Source organism: Molossus molossus, unplaced genomic scaffold, assembly GCF_014108415.1.
Source record: "Molossus molossus isolate mMolMol1 unplaced genomic scaffold, mMolMol1.p scaffold_m16_p_9, whole genome shotgun sequence".
In the NCBI taxonomy this organism is placed as follows: domain Eukaryota; kingdom Metazoa; phylum Chordata; class Mammalia; order Chiroptera; family Molossidae; genus Molossus; species Molossus molossus.
The window spans coordinates 21,477,804-21,494,621 of NW_023425403.1; the positions used below are offsets into that span (position 1 = coordinate 21,477,804).

General features: G+C 42.6%; 1 protein-coding gene across 2 annotated transcripts in view; it reads left to right on the top strand.

Moving 5' to 3' along the window:
- Positions 1 to 357: 357 nt before the first annotated feature.
- The window catches only part of NRG1 (neuregulin 1), a 1,034,638-nt gene continuing 1,018,177 nt past the window's right edge, over positions 358 to 16,818 (top strand). The window contains exon 1 of one of the 2 annotated variants that reach the window (XM_036249752.1): positions 358 to 539. In XM_036249752.1, the coding sequence (XP_036105645.1) occupies positions 503 to 539 (37 nt within the window). In that variant the 5' untranslated portion in view covers positions 358 to 502. Of the gene's footprint in view, positions 540 to 1,104; positions 1,835 to 16,818 lie in introns of those variants that run through there. The other variant, XM_036249746.1, reaches the window with a different exon arrangement.

Consider the following 16,818-nt stretch of genomic DNA (forward strand, 5'->3'; position numbering starts at 1 on the left):
TGTTGAGCAACAATGTTCATGTCAGCAGTACCACACGTCATAAAATCAAGGCGGGCAGGGAATTTCCACAGGGAAAGGCGAGGGCAATCACCACCCAAGTGTCACAGGAGAAGGGAGCGGACGCGGCGTCACCCCGAAGTGCTCACGGTGGTGCGTCTGAAGGAGCCAGCGTGACAGAAAGTTGTTTAATTGCTGCTAGTCCCCTGGGAACATGTGGCTCCCTTTGACTCTCAAGTAACCAGTTCACCCAAAACTTTCCCGAAGCAGGACCCCAGCGGTGCCCGGTCCTCGTCAGCGCGCCCCCCCGCCCGGCGTTCAGGCGTCCTGCGCCGGTAACAGGTCCCCGACTACTGAAGCGTCACCTCTCACTCCCCAGCAAAGCTGCGCAGCCCACTCGGACTGCAGCCTGCTCGCCGCCTGGCCTCCCATTGCAGCAACCGGGGCGGCGGAGAGGGAGGAGGCGCGGGAAGGGAGGGCGAGGAGCACCGACTCCGGCCTCGGCATGGGGAAGGCGGGCGCGGGGCGAGTTCGCCGCACAGGTAAACAGGCTGGCGAGGCGCAGGGCGCTGCCGCCGCGGCCACCCAGCCATTTCCAGGCACGCAACTCCGCCTCCAGGGCGCTCTCCCTCGCGCGCTCGCCCAGCCGCTCGCTCGCAGCCTCAGCCGCCGCCGCAGCATCACTTCACACAAAGGACTGCTACCCGCGGAGCAGCTCCTCCACCTCCACGTCCTCCTCCTGTGACAGCAGCCCCGACAGCAGGGCTCGGGCGAGGCGCCGGCGCCGGCAGGACCTGTCACTCCCGGCAACCCAGGCGGTGGCAGCGGCTTTTTTTTTTTTTCCCTCTCTCTCCTTTTCTATTTTCTTTTCTTTTATTTATTTATCTTTTTGCCCTTATACCTCTTCGCCTCTTTGTGGTTCCATCCACCTCCTCCCTCCCTTCCTCCTCCTCCTCCTGCTCCCATAAACAACTCTCCGACAACCCCTCACCCAATAAATAAATAAAAGGAGGAGGGTGAGGGCGGGAGAAGAAAGGAAAAGGGAGGCAGCGTGAGAGCGAGGCAGAGTCCGAACCGACAGCCCGGAGCTCGCACGCACCTCACACCATGAGATGGCGACGCGCCGCGCATCGCTCCGGGGGCGCCGGCCCGCGGGCCCCGCGCCCGGGCCCCGCCACCCGCTCGCCGCCGCCGCTGCTGCCGCTGCTGCTGCTGGGGATCGCGGCCCTGGCGCCGGGGGCGGCCGCCGGCGACGAGGCGGCTCCCGCGGGGGCCTCGGTGTGCTACTCGTCCCCGCCCAGCGTGGGCTCGGTGCAGGAGCTGGCTCAGCGCGCCGCGGTGGTGATCGAGGGAAAGGTGCACCCGGCGCGGCGGCAGGGGGCACTCGACAGGCAGGCGGCGGCGGGCGAGGCAGGGGCGTGGGGAGGCGAGCGTCAGCTGCCAGCCGCGGGCCGGGGAGCGCCGGGGCCGTCCGCCCAGGACCCGCTGACCACCGCCAACGGCACCGTGCCCGCCCGGCCCACCGCCCCAGCGCCCAGCGCCGGCGACCCAGGGGACGAGGCGCCCTATCTGGTGAAGGTGCACCAGGTGTGGGCGGTGAAAGCCGGGGGCTTGAAGAAGGACTCGCTGCTCACCGTGCGCCTGGGCGCCTGGGGCCACCTCGCTTACCCCTCTTGCGGGAGGCTCAAGGAGGACAGCAGGTACATCTTCTTCATGGAGCCCGACGCCAACAGCAGCAGCAGCCGTGCGCCCGCCGCCTTCCGAGCATCTTTCCCCCCTCTCGAGACGGGCCGGAACCTCAAGAAGGAGGTCAGCAGGGTGCTGTGCAAGCGGTGCGGTAAGTCCCGCGCCCCCGGGGCGTGTTCGGCCGGCCGCGCGGGGAGGCGCGAGCGGGCGCGGTGGGCGCACTCCCGGGGTCCGACGGCTGCGGGGCGGACGCCGTCTTGCAAGTTCAGTGTCGGGGTGGTCGACTTTCCTAAGCGAACCTCAGATTGGGTTCCACAGGCGGCGCTTTCTCCAGTTTCCTAGGCTTTGCAATTAGTGAAAGCCCAAGTTTGGTCCTCGGTTGGGGACGCCTGAAACTTTTTAATCCCTTGGTTTCGTTCACCAAGCAGAATGGAATGACGCGTTGCTTTCTCCTGAGTGCAGTATGGAACTTGGCTTTGGTTAGGAACTACTGATTATGGGCTGCCTTTGTGGTGCTTTTCCTTTGAAGGAGGAAGGGGGAGCCCAATAGGATTTTAACACCGTGCCTTCACTTGGAGTCCTGAGGGCTCAGGGACTTGTGTCAGCGGAGAGCCCCTACCAGGAAAGGACAGGGCACAGCGATTCCTGTAAAGGGGCAGCTTTTGGTGAACTCAATGTCCAACAGATACATTTAGTCTGTACCTTTTGAATGTGTGTATGTGAGAAGTATAAAGTTGGTTTTTCAATTTTTTGGTGAAATCATTGCAAGCATTTGTATTTTCACAATATTTTGATTTGGAGTATATTTTGGCACTTGAGTGAATCAGAACAGATGAATGTAATTATGGAGCTTCAGTGTAGGCCCTGAAGAATTTTTTTGGAAGATAAGTTTAGCAGTTGATTTCCCAGACCTTTTCGGATTTACCACTGGAAAGTATTCTTTCCAGGGCTCCTTATTATAACCAGGTGTGAGAAATTAGCCGATAATCTAATTACATTTCTGAGGTAGTGTTACATTTATTAAACAATTTCTAGGTTCTAAATATCTATATAATTTCAGATTATCACATAATCACTAAAACATAGCAGGGTTTCTTCTCAAACCAAAATTTAACATGATTACACATCATAAATTCTAATATGCATAATAGCTTTTTCCTGGGTCTTTATGTATTTGTCTAAGAGATGGTTGGGTTAATCGAATTTTTACAAAACTCTGCATCAAGCCATGACCAGTCTGCCTGAGATGCAAAGTGTGTCAGTTCCTTTAAATGTGTATCTGGGATGGCCAGTTTCTTACATTTCTGGTTGGCATTTGTGGTACTCATATCCTGCAGTTAATTAATATCTAATGATTTGGTTTTAATGACAGGAAAGAGCATGATCATCCACCATTTCCTTATCTTAACAGTGCACGTTGGGTGCCAGAGACCTGTTAGGATTGCACCACTCTGTGGACAGAAGCTGTTCTCAGACGGTGGTGCTGAAGAAAGCTGAGTGACGTTGGGATTCCCTGGGTCTGGCTGATAGATGTCACTGTAAAGCATGGGAAATGCTCTGCTGGGAGTTGTCTTATTAGGGAGCACAAAAGCTCCACACCATTGTACAGCAGCATATGTTATTCTTTTATAGAATCTGAAACAAAACCTCTTTTAAGCTGTGCCATCGCCCAATTTTGACATTTTATTATATGTAATTCAGGAAGGATTTTGCCTTTACCCCAAACCATATGAATTGTGAATCATTTACTATATACATGGTGAAAAGTTAATATAAAGGAGATTGTAGTTGGCAATGATGCCTAGGATTGGGGGTGTTACTAGATTAGCAACAGTGTTTGTTTGCCTTTTAAGTGGAAATAAATGTCCAGCTTCAGGGGTAAAGTTCTTATGAGCATCTGGAAATGGAAAAATCATGTTGTCTGGAGGAATACTATTCTGTTTTTGTGTTTCTAAGGCGAAAAAGCTTCACTGAAGGTAGTTAGTTTTGCCCTTTTATTTGCCAATCCAACAAAACACATAGTTGTAACTTGTGGCAGCCACCTATAGCAGGTTTTTTATTTTATTTATTTTTTAATGAACTGGAACCCTCCCTGCGTGTATTGAGTAGGTTAGGAAATCATGAGGTTACTGCTCTAGGTTTGTATAATTATTGTGTATGTTTGGTGATTTTAGCATTACGTACTTTAAAGTAGGATATTGCTTGAAGTGTTAACTAACAGAGGTAACTAAGGACTAACTGAAATCCTGTTAAAAGTTTCTCTGGAATTTATATGCACAGAATAGTTATTGTAACATTGTAGGATAAAAGTAAATAATGTAAGCTATTTTGCATAATGTAGACTCAGTAAATCCATACTGAAATAGATTGGGTGTAAAAGTGTGGGAAAACTTGTGAATTCATCCAGTTGTGTGGTCACAGTTAACATAGTCATTCAGAGCCTACCAGGCAAAGGAACACAAACAACTGGGGAAAAAATCTACAGAGAGAATATGGGCTGATTTGTCCTGGTTAAGCTGCTTCTGTGTGCTTTTGGTCAAAGATTTCAAGGACAACGATGGAGCCCAGGGCTCTTTATCTAAAGACAGGAATCTGCCTTGGGGGCGTGTGGTTGTGTTCCTGCCAGAGCCTTGGTGTTAGGCTGGAGAGCGAATGTGGCAAAGTCATTTTGCGATCTCATACCCAGGGGAACAGTTTCCAGCTCTCACGCATTCAGCTGCAGTGTTGCTTCCTACAAGTTACTCACTAGTGTAGAAACCACACATGCAACAGATTAGCCTTAGCTGAGTTAATAGAAGTCTTCCCTGAGTTTTTTTTTTTTTTCCTTGTCTTTTCCCCCTCATCTAAGCTAAACTCCTGAGTGGTGTCTGTAAAAAAGAAGTTCTTCTCTGGGGGAAAAAAAGGACCCTTTGAAACAGAAATTGTTTAGTGTATTTTAGAAGACAACACAGAATTTCATAGCTTGTTTGCTTTATATTTGAAGTTTGTGTGAATTACACTTCCTTTACATTTATTTAAATTCTTGCCAGCCTTTGTTTTTTTCCTTGTTCACTGAACGAGCTAACAAATATTGCTAGGTTTTCTATTCAACATACTGCAAAATAATTTGCTGTTCAATTAAATTTCTGATACTCAAACAAATCATTGTTTGAAGTGCTGTTTTTAGTTTTCAAATCATTGTCATTATACTAGGCAGAAGCCAGTTCCCCAAAAGGAGTAAGACTACTGATATTGAATAACATCTGTAATTGGGTTACGCAAGATTTGTATATCAATTGTGTTCTTACAAGCTAATCTAAATATTTGGTATATTATATAATATTGAATGTATTGATAATGTAAACATGTTTATCAAATATTTATGATAAATAGCATTGCTTTTTCTAACGTCCTCAATAACTATTTAATAAAGTGTGCTGACCTTATGGTGTTATGAAAATGAGAAAAATGCTGTAGGGATTTTTCAGCCAGCATTGAAGAAAATTATTTTTAATAAAAACTACATTAAGGAAGTAGCAATAGGAACAGATACAGCTTGGCGGGCTATATTTCATGAATACACATGTAAATTTAATTTCCCAAGTGTTTGTGACTGCTCTCTTTAAACTGTATAAATCTTACTTTCAGAAATCTATACTGTATTTAAAACACTTCTCCTGTTGAGTAGAGAAACTGTATTTTTTAATATTTATGTTAAAAAATGAAACCAAGATAGGTCACTTGGGAAAACAATCCCTTAAAATAAAAAATATTTTAAAAGGAGAATTTAAATATCTGATTTAGAATATTTTACAAGCACTAGGGGATAGTTCTCATCCGTTGTGGGAGATCTATAAATCCTCCAAATCTAGGGAATGTTTTACCATATGTCTCAATGTAGTAGATAAGACTGGGAAGCTTAAACAGTACTGAGAATCAAAACAATGAGCTGTGTTCCTGCTGGCCTGTATATTTATAGCAAATGAGAGCAAAAGACGTGATTGGGCAGGTTAATGCCCTTGTCAAATGTAATCTATTCATTGTTCAGGAAATCTTCTTTGCTTCAATGCCCATTTTTTCCAGTTTTTTTTTTTTTCTTAATTATAAATGTAACATCTTTTAAAACCTATTTTTAAATTTTGGTGACAATATAGGAACTGGTTAGATGTCTAAAGATCCTCAAACTCTTCATCTGCCCTTAGTACTTTGCAATACTTGGGGTTTTTGTTTGGTTGTTTTCGACATGCTCAAATACAAAAAAATTGTCTCTATAGATAGCTCTCATTGAGTGGGTATTTTGACTAGCCTTATAGAAATAAGTGATAATAATGAAGACAAAAAGTGTGTAATCAGTATAATGAGTAGTAATGGTAGGAATTCATTATTGTTATATTCATTGGAAGTATATAATGGAAACAGAAGGTAAAAATTTAGGGCTCTTACTAACTCATGCAAATTGTTAGCAAAAATAATAGTGTAAAATAGCTTAGTTAAAATTTTCATAAGAAAGTGAAAAATAATTTTTAATGTTCTTAATTTTTAAATAACAGAAATGGCTGTTGTGGGCAGTTTTCCATCCATATCTGAATGCTTTAAATTTGTGCATGTACACGTGACTTTCTGCTCTTTATGTTACCATAAAAGAACAATAAAGTAACATTATGAATGAATGTATGACTTAGCTACTTCCCCCAATATCAATCACTTTATAATGCTCAAACAACTATTAGTGATACACATATTTCATAACTTTTAAATCTAAAGTTGACTTATTTGAGAAGTTACAGAATACAGACTTAAGTCTAATGTGTTGAGTAAGTGCTAGTCCAGACCTTATGTCGAGAGCTTATGTCTTCATATTATTTAGTGCATGTGAGGCAAGTCTGTTTTTGAAGCTTGCCTCCTGGCTCTCCATCCCCGAATGACCCATACTGGTTGAAGTGGATAAAATAAAAGACATTTTGGTGAAGTTGGGCATAGACCAAGTGATGCGAAACAATTCCCCTTAACGTAGATTTGCCCCCCAGGAATCCTAGAGAGAGATTCGTAAGTGGTTGTTGATGTTATTACTATTATTATTTTGATTTTCAAGAGAACCAGGATATTTTTTTCTACGGCAAATAGTTTCTTTGAAAACTACATTGCAACCTTGATTCACCCCATCAGTACCTAGTAAACTTTGTATCTTATTTTTCGTAACTTTTTTTAAAACAAAGAGAAGAGAGTTTACTCACAGTTTGGATAGTACTTGGGAGACAGTCCTATCAGTTCCCAAGTCAGGCTTCGCAAGTGTTTGCCCTTCTTATTTCCCTAGGGGAGGCTTAGGGAAATGTGAGTGGATTCAGGAGTGGACCTTAGTCTGTGAGAGACCAAAGTGCAGGATTGCTGTTCACCATCACACTAACTAGCTCTTCTCTTGGTACCCTGACATTCAGCTGCCTGGGTCCAAGTATGTCAGAAAATGGAGGTCTTAACCAGACTGTGAACATGGATGGTCTCTGTTCCTGATAGGCTTTTGTCTATCCCCTAGGGTCAGCAGTGGTAACCTGCACTGCATGCCCAATTCAGAGGTTTTCCCCTCCAAAGCCCAAGGTTCTGGCTTTAGAGATCTGTCTGCCTCAGTGTGCTGGGATCTGTAAGAAAACAGCTCAGAGTGATGCATGCTTCTAGAGCTGGTAGCCAGATTTCAGAGGTAATGCTGGGCCCAGACAACCTAGAGGACAGATCGTTCACTTTCTTTTTGCTCTGCTTTGCTAGAATATGTGAGCTGAACTGAGCCCAGCACAAGGGAACATGCCTGATGAGGGCACTAGAGTCTTGGTAGTAGGTATACCTGGGAGCCTAGGGCATGTGGGACAAAACCTAAGAGAGGTGCCCCATTGTCTGCTTTGTTAAATTTGGAAAGCCCGCAGCAGCAATACTATCATTCCAGATGTTGTCTCTTATTTGGGAATTCCTATTAAGCAAAGGAAGCTAAAACATTGAGGGGCTAACTAACGCCATGTGGTTCCAACTACCGCTCATTGCGTTTGTATCTTTTTTGCCTCTTTGTTACACACAGATAACTTGATTGCTACATGTAGATTAAATACCTGGTCAATAATTATTTAAATGAATAAATGACCAAAACATCCCAGCTCATTAGATAATGGCAATCACTGTTTTAGGCTAAATTTGGAAAGAAAAGGAAAACACTCTCTTTTGATTCTTTCTCTTCAGGTCTGAAATTTGGTGGGATGTGTAGGCAGTTTCACCGGGACACCATTTCTTTCTCTCCGCCTCACCTATGAATCAACCTTTGGGCTTTAGAGAAAGGCTATTTAATTTCCTAAAATTTGTGTTTCCTCAATTACTTAGGGACATTATTTATTCTGTGTAGTCTATAGCCCTGTCTGGGCAAAAATTTTTTTCTCTCTAATTATTCCAAGTCATTTTGGGTGCTAGATCTCAGTACTCAGAAATTCTATGTTAGCCCCTGATCTCCCCACAGGTGTTAACCATCTCAGTCCAATAAGTTCAGTTCTTTTAACTGAAGATGGAAAAGTACTGCTTGTATCCCTAAGAAGTAATAAAACAAGATTTTGGATGAGTTACTTTTCACGCTTTTCTCCTTTGTTTTTAACATCTCATCAGCTCCTGGTTAGACTGCAGGTGGGATGGCACACGTCCATTTGGGCTCGGATGAATAATGAGATCCTCCCCTTCCCTTTCTCAGCTGGCCCTGGAGACACTATGGGCCAAGATGTGTTATTAGCAGCAGCATTTTATCTCCCTGCAGGGAGTGTCCTGGCTGTACCTCTGTATAGACCATGGTAGCTTTCTTCTGAGGATGGCTGTGTTTGTTTCAAACAGAATTTGTCTCTGGACTTTGCCCTTTGGAGGTGACTCTGGCGGTTAGGGCTTTTTGGTGACGGCCAGGATGGAGGTGTTCGGCTCAGGGTGAGTGTGCTCATGGTTGTCCTGTCGTTAGTACAGAAAGGTCAGTGCTTTGAAATTGCCCAGGCTCTCTACTTCTTTGCCAGCTAGGGCACTTCTGGGATGCTCTATCCTTCCTTGTCTTTCTTCCCATCCACCAACATTGCTCACATCTTGTCCTCAGATGCACTAGCAACTTTTCTTTTGCTGCAGTGGAGATTTTATGAAGAACTCTAGCATTTCGGAAGACATTCTTACTCTGGTGAGTGGATTTCCCCCCAGACTGTGGCAACATAAAATTTACCAATTTAACCATTTTTAAGTATGCAGTTCAGTGGCATTAAGTATTCACATTGTTGGGCAACCATTATCGTCATTCCTCTCCAGAACTGTTTATCTTTCACACTGAAACTCCATACCCGTTAAAGAAGAACTTATTCCCTCCTCCTCTCAGCCCCTGGTAACTACCATTCTACTTTTGTCTCCATGAATTTGACTTTTCTAAGGACCTTTATAAGTGGCAAAATACAATAATTGCCTTTTCGTGATGGGCTCATTTCAGTTAGCACAATATCTAAGATTCCTCCATGTTTTAGCACGTGTCAGAGTTTCCTTTTCAAGACTGAGTAATATTCCGCTGTATGTCCATACCGCAGTGTGTTTATTCATTCATCTGTCAATGGACACTTGGGTTGCTTTCACCTTTTGGCTATTGTGAATAATGCTGCTATGAACATGGGTGTAGAAATATCTAGTCAAAACCCTGCTTTCAGCCCAGCCGGTGTAGCTCAGTGGTTGAGCGTCAACCTATGCACCCAGAGGTCACAGGTTCGATTCCTGGTCAGGGCACATGCCCAGGCTGTGGGCCCGATCCTCAGTGTGGGGAGTGCAGGAGGTGGCCAGTGGATGTTCTCTCTCGTCGATGTTTCTATCTCTCTCTCCCTCTCCCTCTCCCTTTCTTTCTCTCTAAAATCAATAAAGAAAAAATATTTTAAAAAACCCCCAAAACCCCTGCTTTCTGTTATGTAAGGTATATACCCATAAGCAGAATTGCTGGATCAGAGGGTAATTCTATGTTTATTTTTTCGAGGAACGACCATACTGTTTTTCACAGCAACTAAGCCATTTTACATTCCCCCCAGCAAATCATAAGGTTTCCAATTTCTCCACATCCTCACCAATACGTGTTATTTCCATTGTTTTGATAATAGCCATCCTAATGGGTGTAAAGTGGTGGCGAGCAATTTTCATGTTGTTGTTTTCTTTTCAGATTTAGTGCCTCTAATTATACTGTCATTAATAAGAGACAAAGTTCTTGGAATAGTACAGGGGTGTTTATTCAGCTTTTAATTTACTCAGCATTTAGGCTTCTGAGTCTGAAGCCACCAAGTGACAAAATTACAACAGATAATAGTTTAATAAAAACCAATGAAAGGTTTAAAGAGTAAACTTATATATACATAAGAAAATTTCTATTTATATTGCTATCCATGTGGTCCAGAAAAACACCTTATCACACTTATGATACCAAAATCTTTTAATTGATTTTGCTTATTCATTAATGTTTCATAAAAAAAAAAAAAAAAAAAAAATCCCTGACTCTATTTTGTCCACTGCTCCAAAACACCTTCCTTTAAATACTGCACTGGAGGATGGGTCATTCTAACATATTAACTTTCATTAGAGTTCTTTCCTGTCGTAGAAACTTTCAATGGACACATCATAGTTAACTCTAGATCCCAACAGTCAATATCCTCCTTAGTGCAAATTGAGTCTCATCTTTCTCAATTTTGCTATAAGAATACTTTCATCTATGCATCTTCCTAATCCCCCTGCTTGTACATTTGCCATTTGCTCTGCCTGGATCTCTTTCTGCCCCTAGACATTCTGCGTCGTCTTCAGGGGACAGCTCATATCCCATTGCTTCCATGTCAGTCCTGGTAAAGATCCTGCCAGAAAAACTCATGCTAGCCCTTGGACACAGAGCACCTTTTACCGTACACTTTATACATGGTGCCAGTGCAGATTTTTCTTATGTCATCACTTGTGTGTGTGTATGTTTTAATAAGATTTTATTGATTTTAGAGAGAGAGAAAGGGAAAGGGAGAGAGAGAGACGTATTGATGAGAGAAACATTGATTAACTCATCTCCTACTGGAGATGAGTCCGCAACCCCGGCATGTGCCCTGGCTAGGAACAGGCCACCTCTCCATGCATGGGACTATGCTACACTGACCAGGGCCTTTTTTTTTTTTAAATTGAAGTATTTAAATTTTTTTCTGAATGTGGATGTGTCTTGCCTCACCCAGTAGATCACAGCATCCTTGCAGGCAGACACTTGGAGTGTCCTCAGCTTGTTCACAAATGAGAAGTGGCCTATCTTCAGAGTCGGAGCTCCTTTCCAGTCCCAGCTCTGTAGTTTAGTGCCTGTGTGATTTTGGGTGCATAACCTTACTACTTTTTTTTAAAATCCTCACTGAGCCTGGCTGGTGTGGCCCAGTGGTTGAGTGTCGACCCTGCATCAATAGGTCGCTAGTTCGATTCCTGGTCAGGGCACATGCCCAGGTTGTAGGCCTGATCCCCTGTGGGGGGCATGCAGGAAATGACCAATCGATGTTCTCGCTCATCGATGTTTCTACCTGTCCCTTTCCCTTCCTCTCTCTCTAAAAATCAATAATGAAAAAAACCCAAATAAATAAATAATCCTTACCCGAGAATATTTTTCTATTTATCTTTAGACGGAGTTGAAGGGAGAGAGAGGGAGAGAAAGGGATAGAGAAAGAAACATCCACATGAGAGAGACACATCGACTGGTTGCCTCCCACACCGAGGTAGATGCCCTTGACCAGAATTGAACCCGTGACTGTTGGTCTGCGTGCTGGTGCTCTAACCACTGAGATAAACCAGCCAGGGCTGTAACCTTACTTCTTTAGGTCTCAGTTTCCTAATAGGCAAACCGAGAAGGTAGAACTAAGATGCTTTACATGGTTTATTCACATGCATCCTGTTCTCATCTCAGAAATGATCTGAGTTACAAAGCACTTTTGCTCCTGTTCCAGGAGCTTGTTTTTTTCCTTTTCTCTCATTTTAGTGTTGTTGTAAGAATAATAATCCTGGAAAATCAACTGTGAAACATTTAGACAATCCGAAAGAGGAGTAAGAGAGCTTAATGAGAGGGAGAAGAACGTTTCTTTCTCTCCCCCAAATCTTTTTACTTCCATTGCCTTTTCTTGTATCATTTTGTTCTATCGTCTAAATACTAATTTATTTGTATTCGTGAGCACCATTGAGAAGTGAATACCTTTGTTTCTGCAGGCCTGACTTTGAAACTACAAAGTATGAGTTATCGATTAAATTCACAACTCTAAACACATAGAGCAGGAGAAGTTCAGTTGTTTGTTTGAATAAAATGATTAAGAAGAGTCAAAGTGTTTAACTATGAATTTTCACTAATTTTAAACATGTAAATCCGGCCCTGTTTTTGTTCTAATAACCCGCACGATTGTGGAAATAGATGAGGCCAGGACAGAGAGCAGAGAGAGCCTGGTCTGCAGCTGGATGGTGGCAGGGAGGGTGCCGGCCTTGACGCAGGGTTGGGGTAAGAGACCTTCTTCTTCAGCTCATGGTTCTGAACATGGCTTGGGCAAGAAGATGATCTATTTTTTGTTCTTCCATGAGTAGAATGAGCAATGCAGAAACAAGTTCTCAAATAAGGAATCATTTGATCTGACTTTTAAAATTACTTCATGAACAGGCCCAGGCCGTGCCATTGGGGTCCTGCAGGGCACAGCTGGGCCACTTCCAGTTTTTCATTTTGCCTCCCGGAGCCCCTGGTGAGTTCATCTCATCCAGGAGATCCAGTGCTGTTTATAAACTGTGGTTCCTAAATCCATATCTAGCTCAACCCTGTTTTTTGACTCCAGATCCATATATCCAACTACTTACCAGACAGTCCACCTAGGTGTCCAACAAACACTTTCTATTAAACATTTTAAACATTGTCTCATCATATCCCCTGTCAGTTCATCTGTATAATAATGAAGTTATTCCCACCACTACTGTTATAATCAGTACTGTTACTACCAGTAGTTTCCTTGATTAATAGCTTATTCTGTGCCAGATAGAGTAGTAGGTGCTGATTCGTATTCAGTTAACCCTCACCATATAATAGCATCAATGTCTTTTTAGTTACTCCCACCCAGAAAACTCTCCTTTTGTACCACATCCGTTTGGTGACCAGATCCCATCGATTCTACCTCCTTTCCATGTCTCAAATCCCTCCCTTCTGTCCCAACTCCATTGTTTCTATAGTTCCTCTTCTTTCTGTAATGGTAACAGCCTCTTGACTTTCCTCTTGGATTCTTTTCTTTTCTTCTTTTTTATTTGTTTATTTATTTTTGTTACAGATGTTTCTCCTTTTCCCCCCATTGACACCCTCCTTCTCCTCCCTCCCCACCCTGTCCCTGGCTTTGTTGTCCATGTCCATTAGTCATGTGTACATGCATATAAGTTCTGTGGTTTATCTACCCCCCCTTCTGGGGATTGTCAGTCTGTACCCTACTTCCATGTCTCTGGGACTACCCTGTTCTTCAGACTGTTATGTTCATTATATTCCACAAATAAGTGAGATCATATGATATTTGTCTTTCTCTGCTTGGCTTGTTTCACTTAGGATAATACTCTCCAGGTCCCTCCATGTTGTCTCAAAGGATAAGAGATCTTTCTTTCTTACAGCTGCAATAATACTCCATTGTGTATATGTACCACAGCTTTTTTATCCACTCATCTACTGATAGACATTTGGGCTGTTTCTAGATCTCAGCTATTGTAAATAGTGCTGCTATGAACATGGGGTACATATATTCTTTCTGATTGGTGTTTCAGGCTTCTTAGGGTATATTCCTAGAAGTAGTATCACTGGGTCAAACGGCAATTCAATTTTTAATTTTTTGAGGTAACAGCATAATGTTTTCCATAGTGGCTGCACCAGTCTGCATTCCCACCAGCAATGTACTAGAGTCCCCTTTTCTCCACACCCTGGCCAACCCTTGTTGTTTGAGGATTCTTTTTTTCTTAAATCCATTCCTATACTGTTGCTCAAGTGATCTTTCTGAGACAGAAAAGATCATACTATAACTATAGCCTCGCGAAAAGCTCTTCACTTGCCATCAGGATAAAATCCAGATTCCTTAGAGCGGCATATAAGGTTTTTTGGCTTTTGTCCTGGTGCTCTTATCTGGTTCCTTCTGCACCTTGGAACCCTGTGCCACACTGATGGCATGTTCCACATGTACCAAGTGGCTCTAGGGCTCTATGCATTTCCTCATAGTGTTCCCTTTTCCCAGAACAAGGGTTAAATTAATAAAACAGTGTAGATAGATAATAGATTATTCTAAAGTCTTTAAAAATCTTGGGGTAGCCTGGCTGGTGTGGCTCAGTGGATTGAGCATTGTCCCATGGACAGAGGTTCTGGTTTGGTTCCTGGTCAGGGCACATGTCCAGGTTGCACGCTCGATCCCCAGTAGGGGGTGTGCAGGAGGCAGATGATTAATGTTTCTCTCTGACATCAATGATTTTTATCTCTCTTTCTCTTCCTCACTCTCTAAAAAAAAAAACAATAAAAACATAAAAAAAAAAAAAAGAATCTTGGGGTAGAAGAAAGTATAATGACTTAGAGATATGTTTATAGAATATTGTCAAGTGAAAAAGAGTATTATAAATATGTGTATGATTACTTTTATCTACCTGTCAATCATTCACTTACCTCATCTCTCTATTTGCCAATCTAAAGAGAAATAGAGGCTGAACAGCTATATAACAATGTTAACTGTTGGGTATTGGAATTATTGATGTTTAGAATTTTCTTCATTTTGTTTGTTTTTCTAATGAATGTGTATTACTTTTTAGAAAGAAAAAACAATAAATGCTATTTTTAATAGAAATACTGATTTTTAAGAAGGACTGAGTTTTACTTAAGGGACTTTGCCTCTTCAGAACATTGCCTTCCTCATAGTAGATGTATTAGGGTCGACTAGCTGCTGTAACATGTGGTACCTCAAATAATTGCTCAACTGCAGTAGTTTATTTCTGTCCCGTGAATGGACAGAACATGAGATATTCTAGGCTTTGCTTTCCTCTGAAAGAGACTCATGCTAATACTTGAGGTAGAGCTGAACCTTACTTCAGACAGATTGGTTGAAGTAGGCAGGGTTTGTGGTGGCCATTTTATTTTGAATGGCATAGCTATCCTCTGGAAAGTGGACACATTTACCTTCTGCTGCCTCACTGCAAGTGGGTGAGCCCGATAGCTATGGGCAGAGCAGACACAGCCTTCTATGTTTGCAGTAGATAAATAGCACATTAACACATGCTCTTTCTTATGCTCAAATTAGCATTTAATGGGTTAATTTTGCAATAAGTGTTTAAAGTTTAATGCTCACTATATCTAGTTTCATTTGCTATCATTGAAAGTGCAAAAGGTCAGACCACATTCACAGTATCATTTTCTGGAACGTTAGGATGCCTTTTAGGGCTCCGTGTTGAACAAATCACTTTGATATAGGGACTGTGGAGAAATACTCAGGCTTTATCACTGCTGACTTAATTGGGTTTCATGATGTATATTTCTTAGTAGGATAAATTAAAATGGCTGATAAAGCTACCTGTAAAAGCAACATTGTTAGGTGAAACCTACCCGGTGTCCTAAATATATTGATGAGTAATCTTTCCACTGTTTTTAAATCACTCTTATTAACTTTCATTGTTTTATTTCTAGTAACTTGCTATTAACGGTCATTATATACTTAGTGTTATTTCTCTTTAAAATGCTATTGAAAAGTCCCTGAAAGTGGTTAAGTTGGCAATATAGTCCACCTACTGTCAGTAAGAATTGCTGGTGATTTGATGATTGGTGGGTGTATGCCTGGGCTTCAGGCAATCCAAGACGAAAGGGAACTAGTTCACAACCGGTGGACAGAGATAAGGAATGAATAGTTGGAAGCTGTGTAAAACAGAGCATATTATTGTTGTGTTCTCTTTAGAAATACTTTTATTAAATACTGAGAAGATAAAAAGGATAACTCGAAATTGTGTGTAAAATATACAGAATGATACATTTTCCGTGCTCTTCTTCAGCCTCACCTTTGTCATGGGTCATTTGGCTTTGTGAGGTCGTGAGTTCCAGATGGCGAAAGAACTTAAGGCCTTGTCTAACCTGCAGGTCAGTCGGGGATGTATCTGTTACAATTTTATTTATTTTTAATTTATTTTTCTTTATTGTTTTAGAGAGAGAGGACAGGAGAAAAAGAGATAGAAACATTGATGAGAGACAACATTGATTGGCCGCCTCCTGCATGCCCCCCACTGGGGATCAGGCCCACAACCTGGGCATGTGCCCTGACCGGGAATTGAACCGGTGACCTCTTGGTGCATGGGTTGACGCTCAACCACTGAGCCACACCCACCAGGCTATCAAAATTTTAAAAGATTACAGGTTTGTCATTAATTTAGCCCTTATTTTTCCAATGAATTTGTGCAGCCCCCAGATCCTATTTCTTTCCTTTAGATTTAGGCATTCCCTGACATGTGAGAGAAATTGTTGGGGCCATTCTGAAGATGTTGCTTCAAAAAATTATGAGAATCATAGAATGCTAAACAAATGTAGGTAACCAATAGAAAAGGAAACCGTGAGCATATTTTGATTTATTTATTCAATAAATATTTACTGGGCATCTGTTATTTGCCAGTCTTTGTACTTATTTCTGGTATCATGGTGATGAATAAATCAGATATGGCCCTTTCAGAGCTAATACACAAAGCATTGCAGGGTATACATATAGTTACAATTGTGCTAAGCTTTATAAAGGAAAAGTACAAGGTACTATGAAAACATGTAACAGAAGCATCTACTTGGGTTTGAAAGATACAGGAAGGTCTCCTTGAGAAAGAGACATTTCTGATGGGGAGGAGTAGGAGGAAGGAGGAGGGAAAGGCATTTCCAGCCCCGAGGCAGGGATGAGGAACAGCAGAGAGGAGAGTCAGTGTGAAGGAGGCAAGGAGGAGATCGGAGAGGTAAGGGAAAATAATCAGACCACTCTGGAATTTTTAGGATGCTGGCCTTTGTTCTAAAAGCATGGGAAACACTGCATGGTTTTAAGTGTGGAAGTTCTAAGATTTCTTTTTAAAAAACATCACAACTTGCCCTGGCCGGTTTGGCACAGCGGTTAGAGTGTCGGCCTGCGG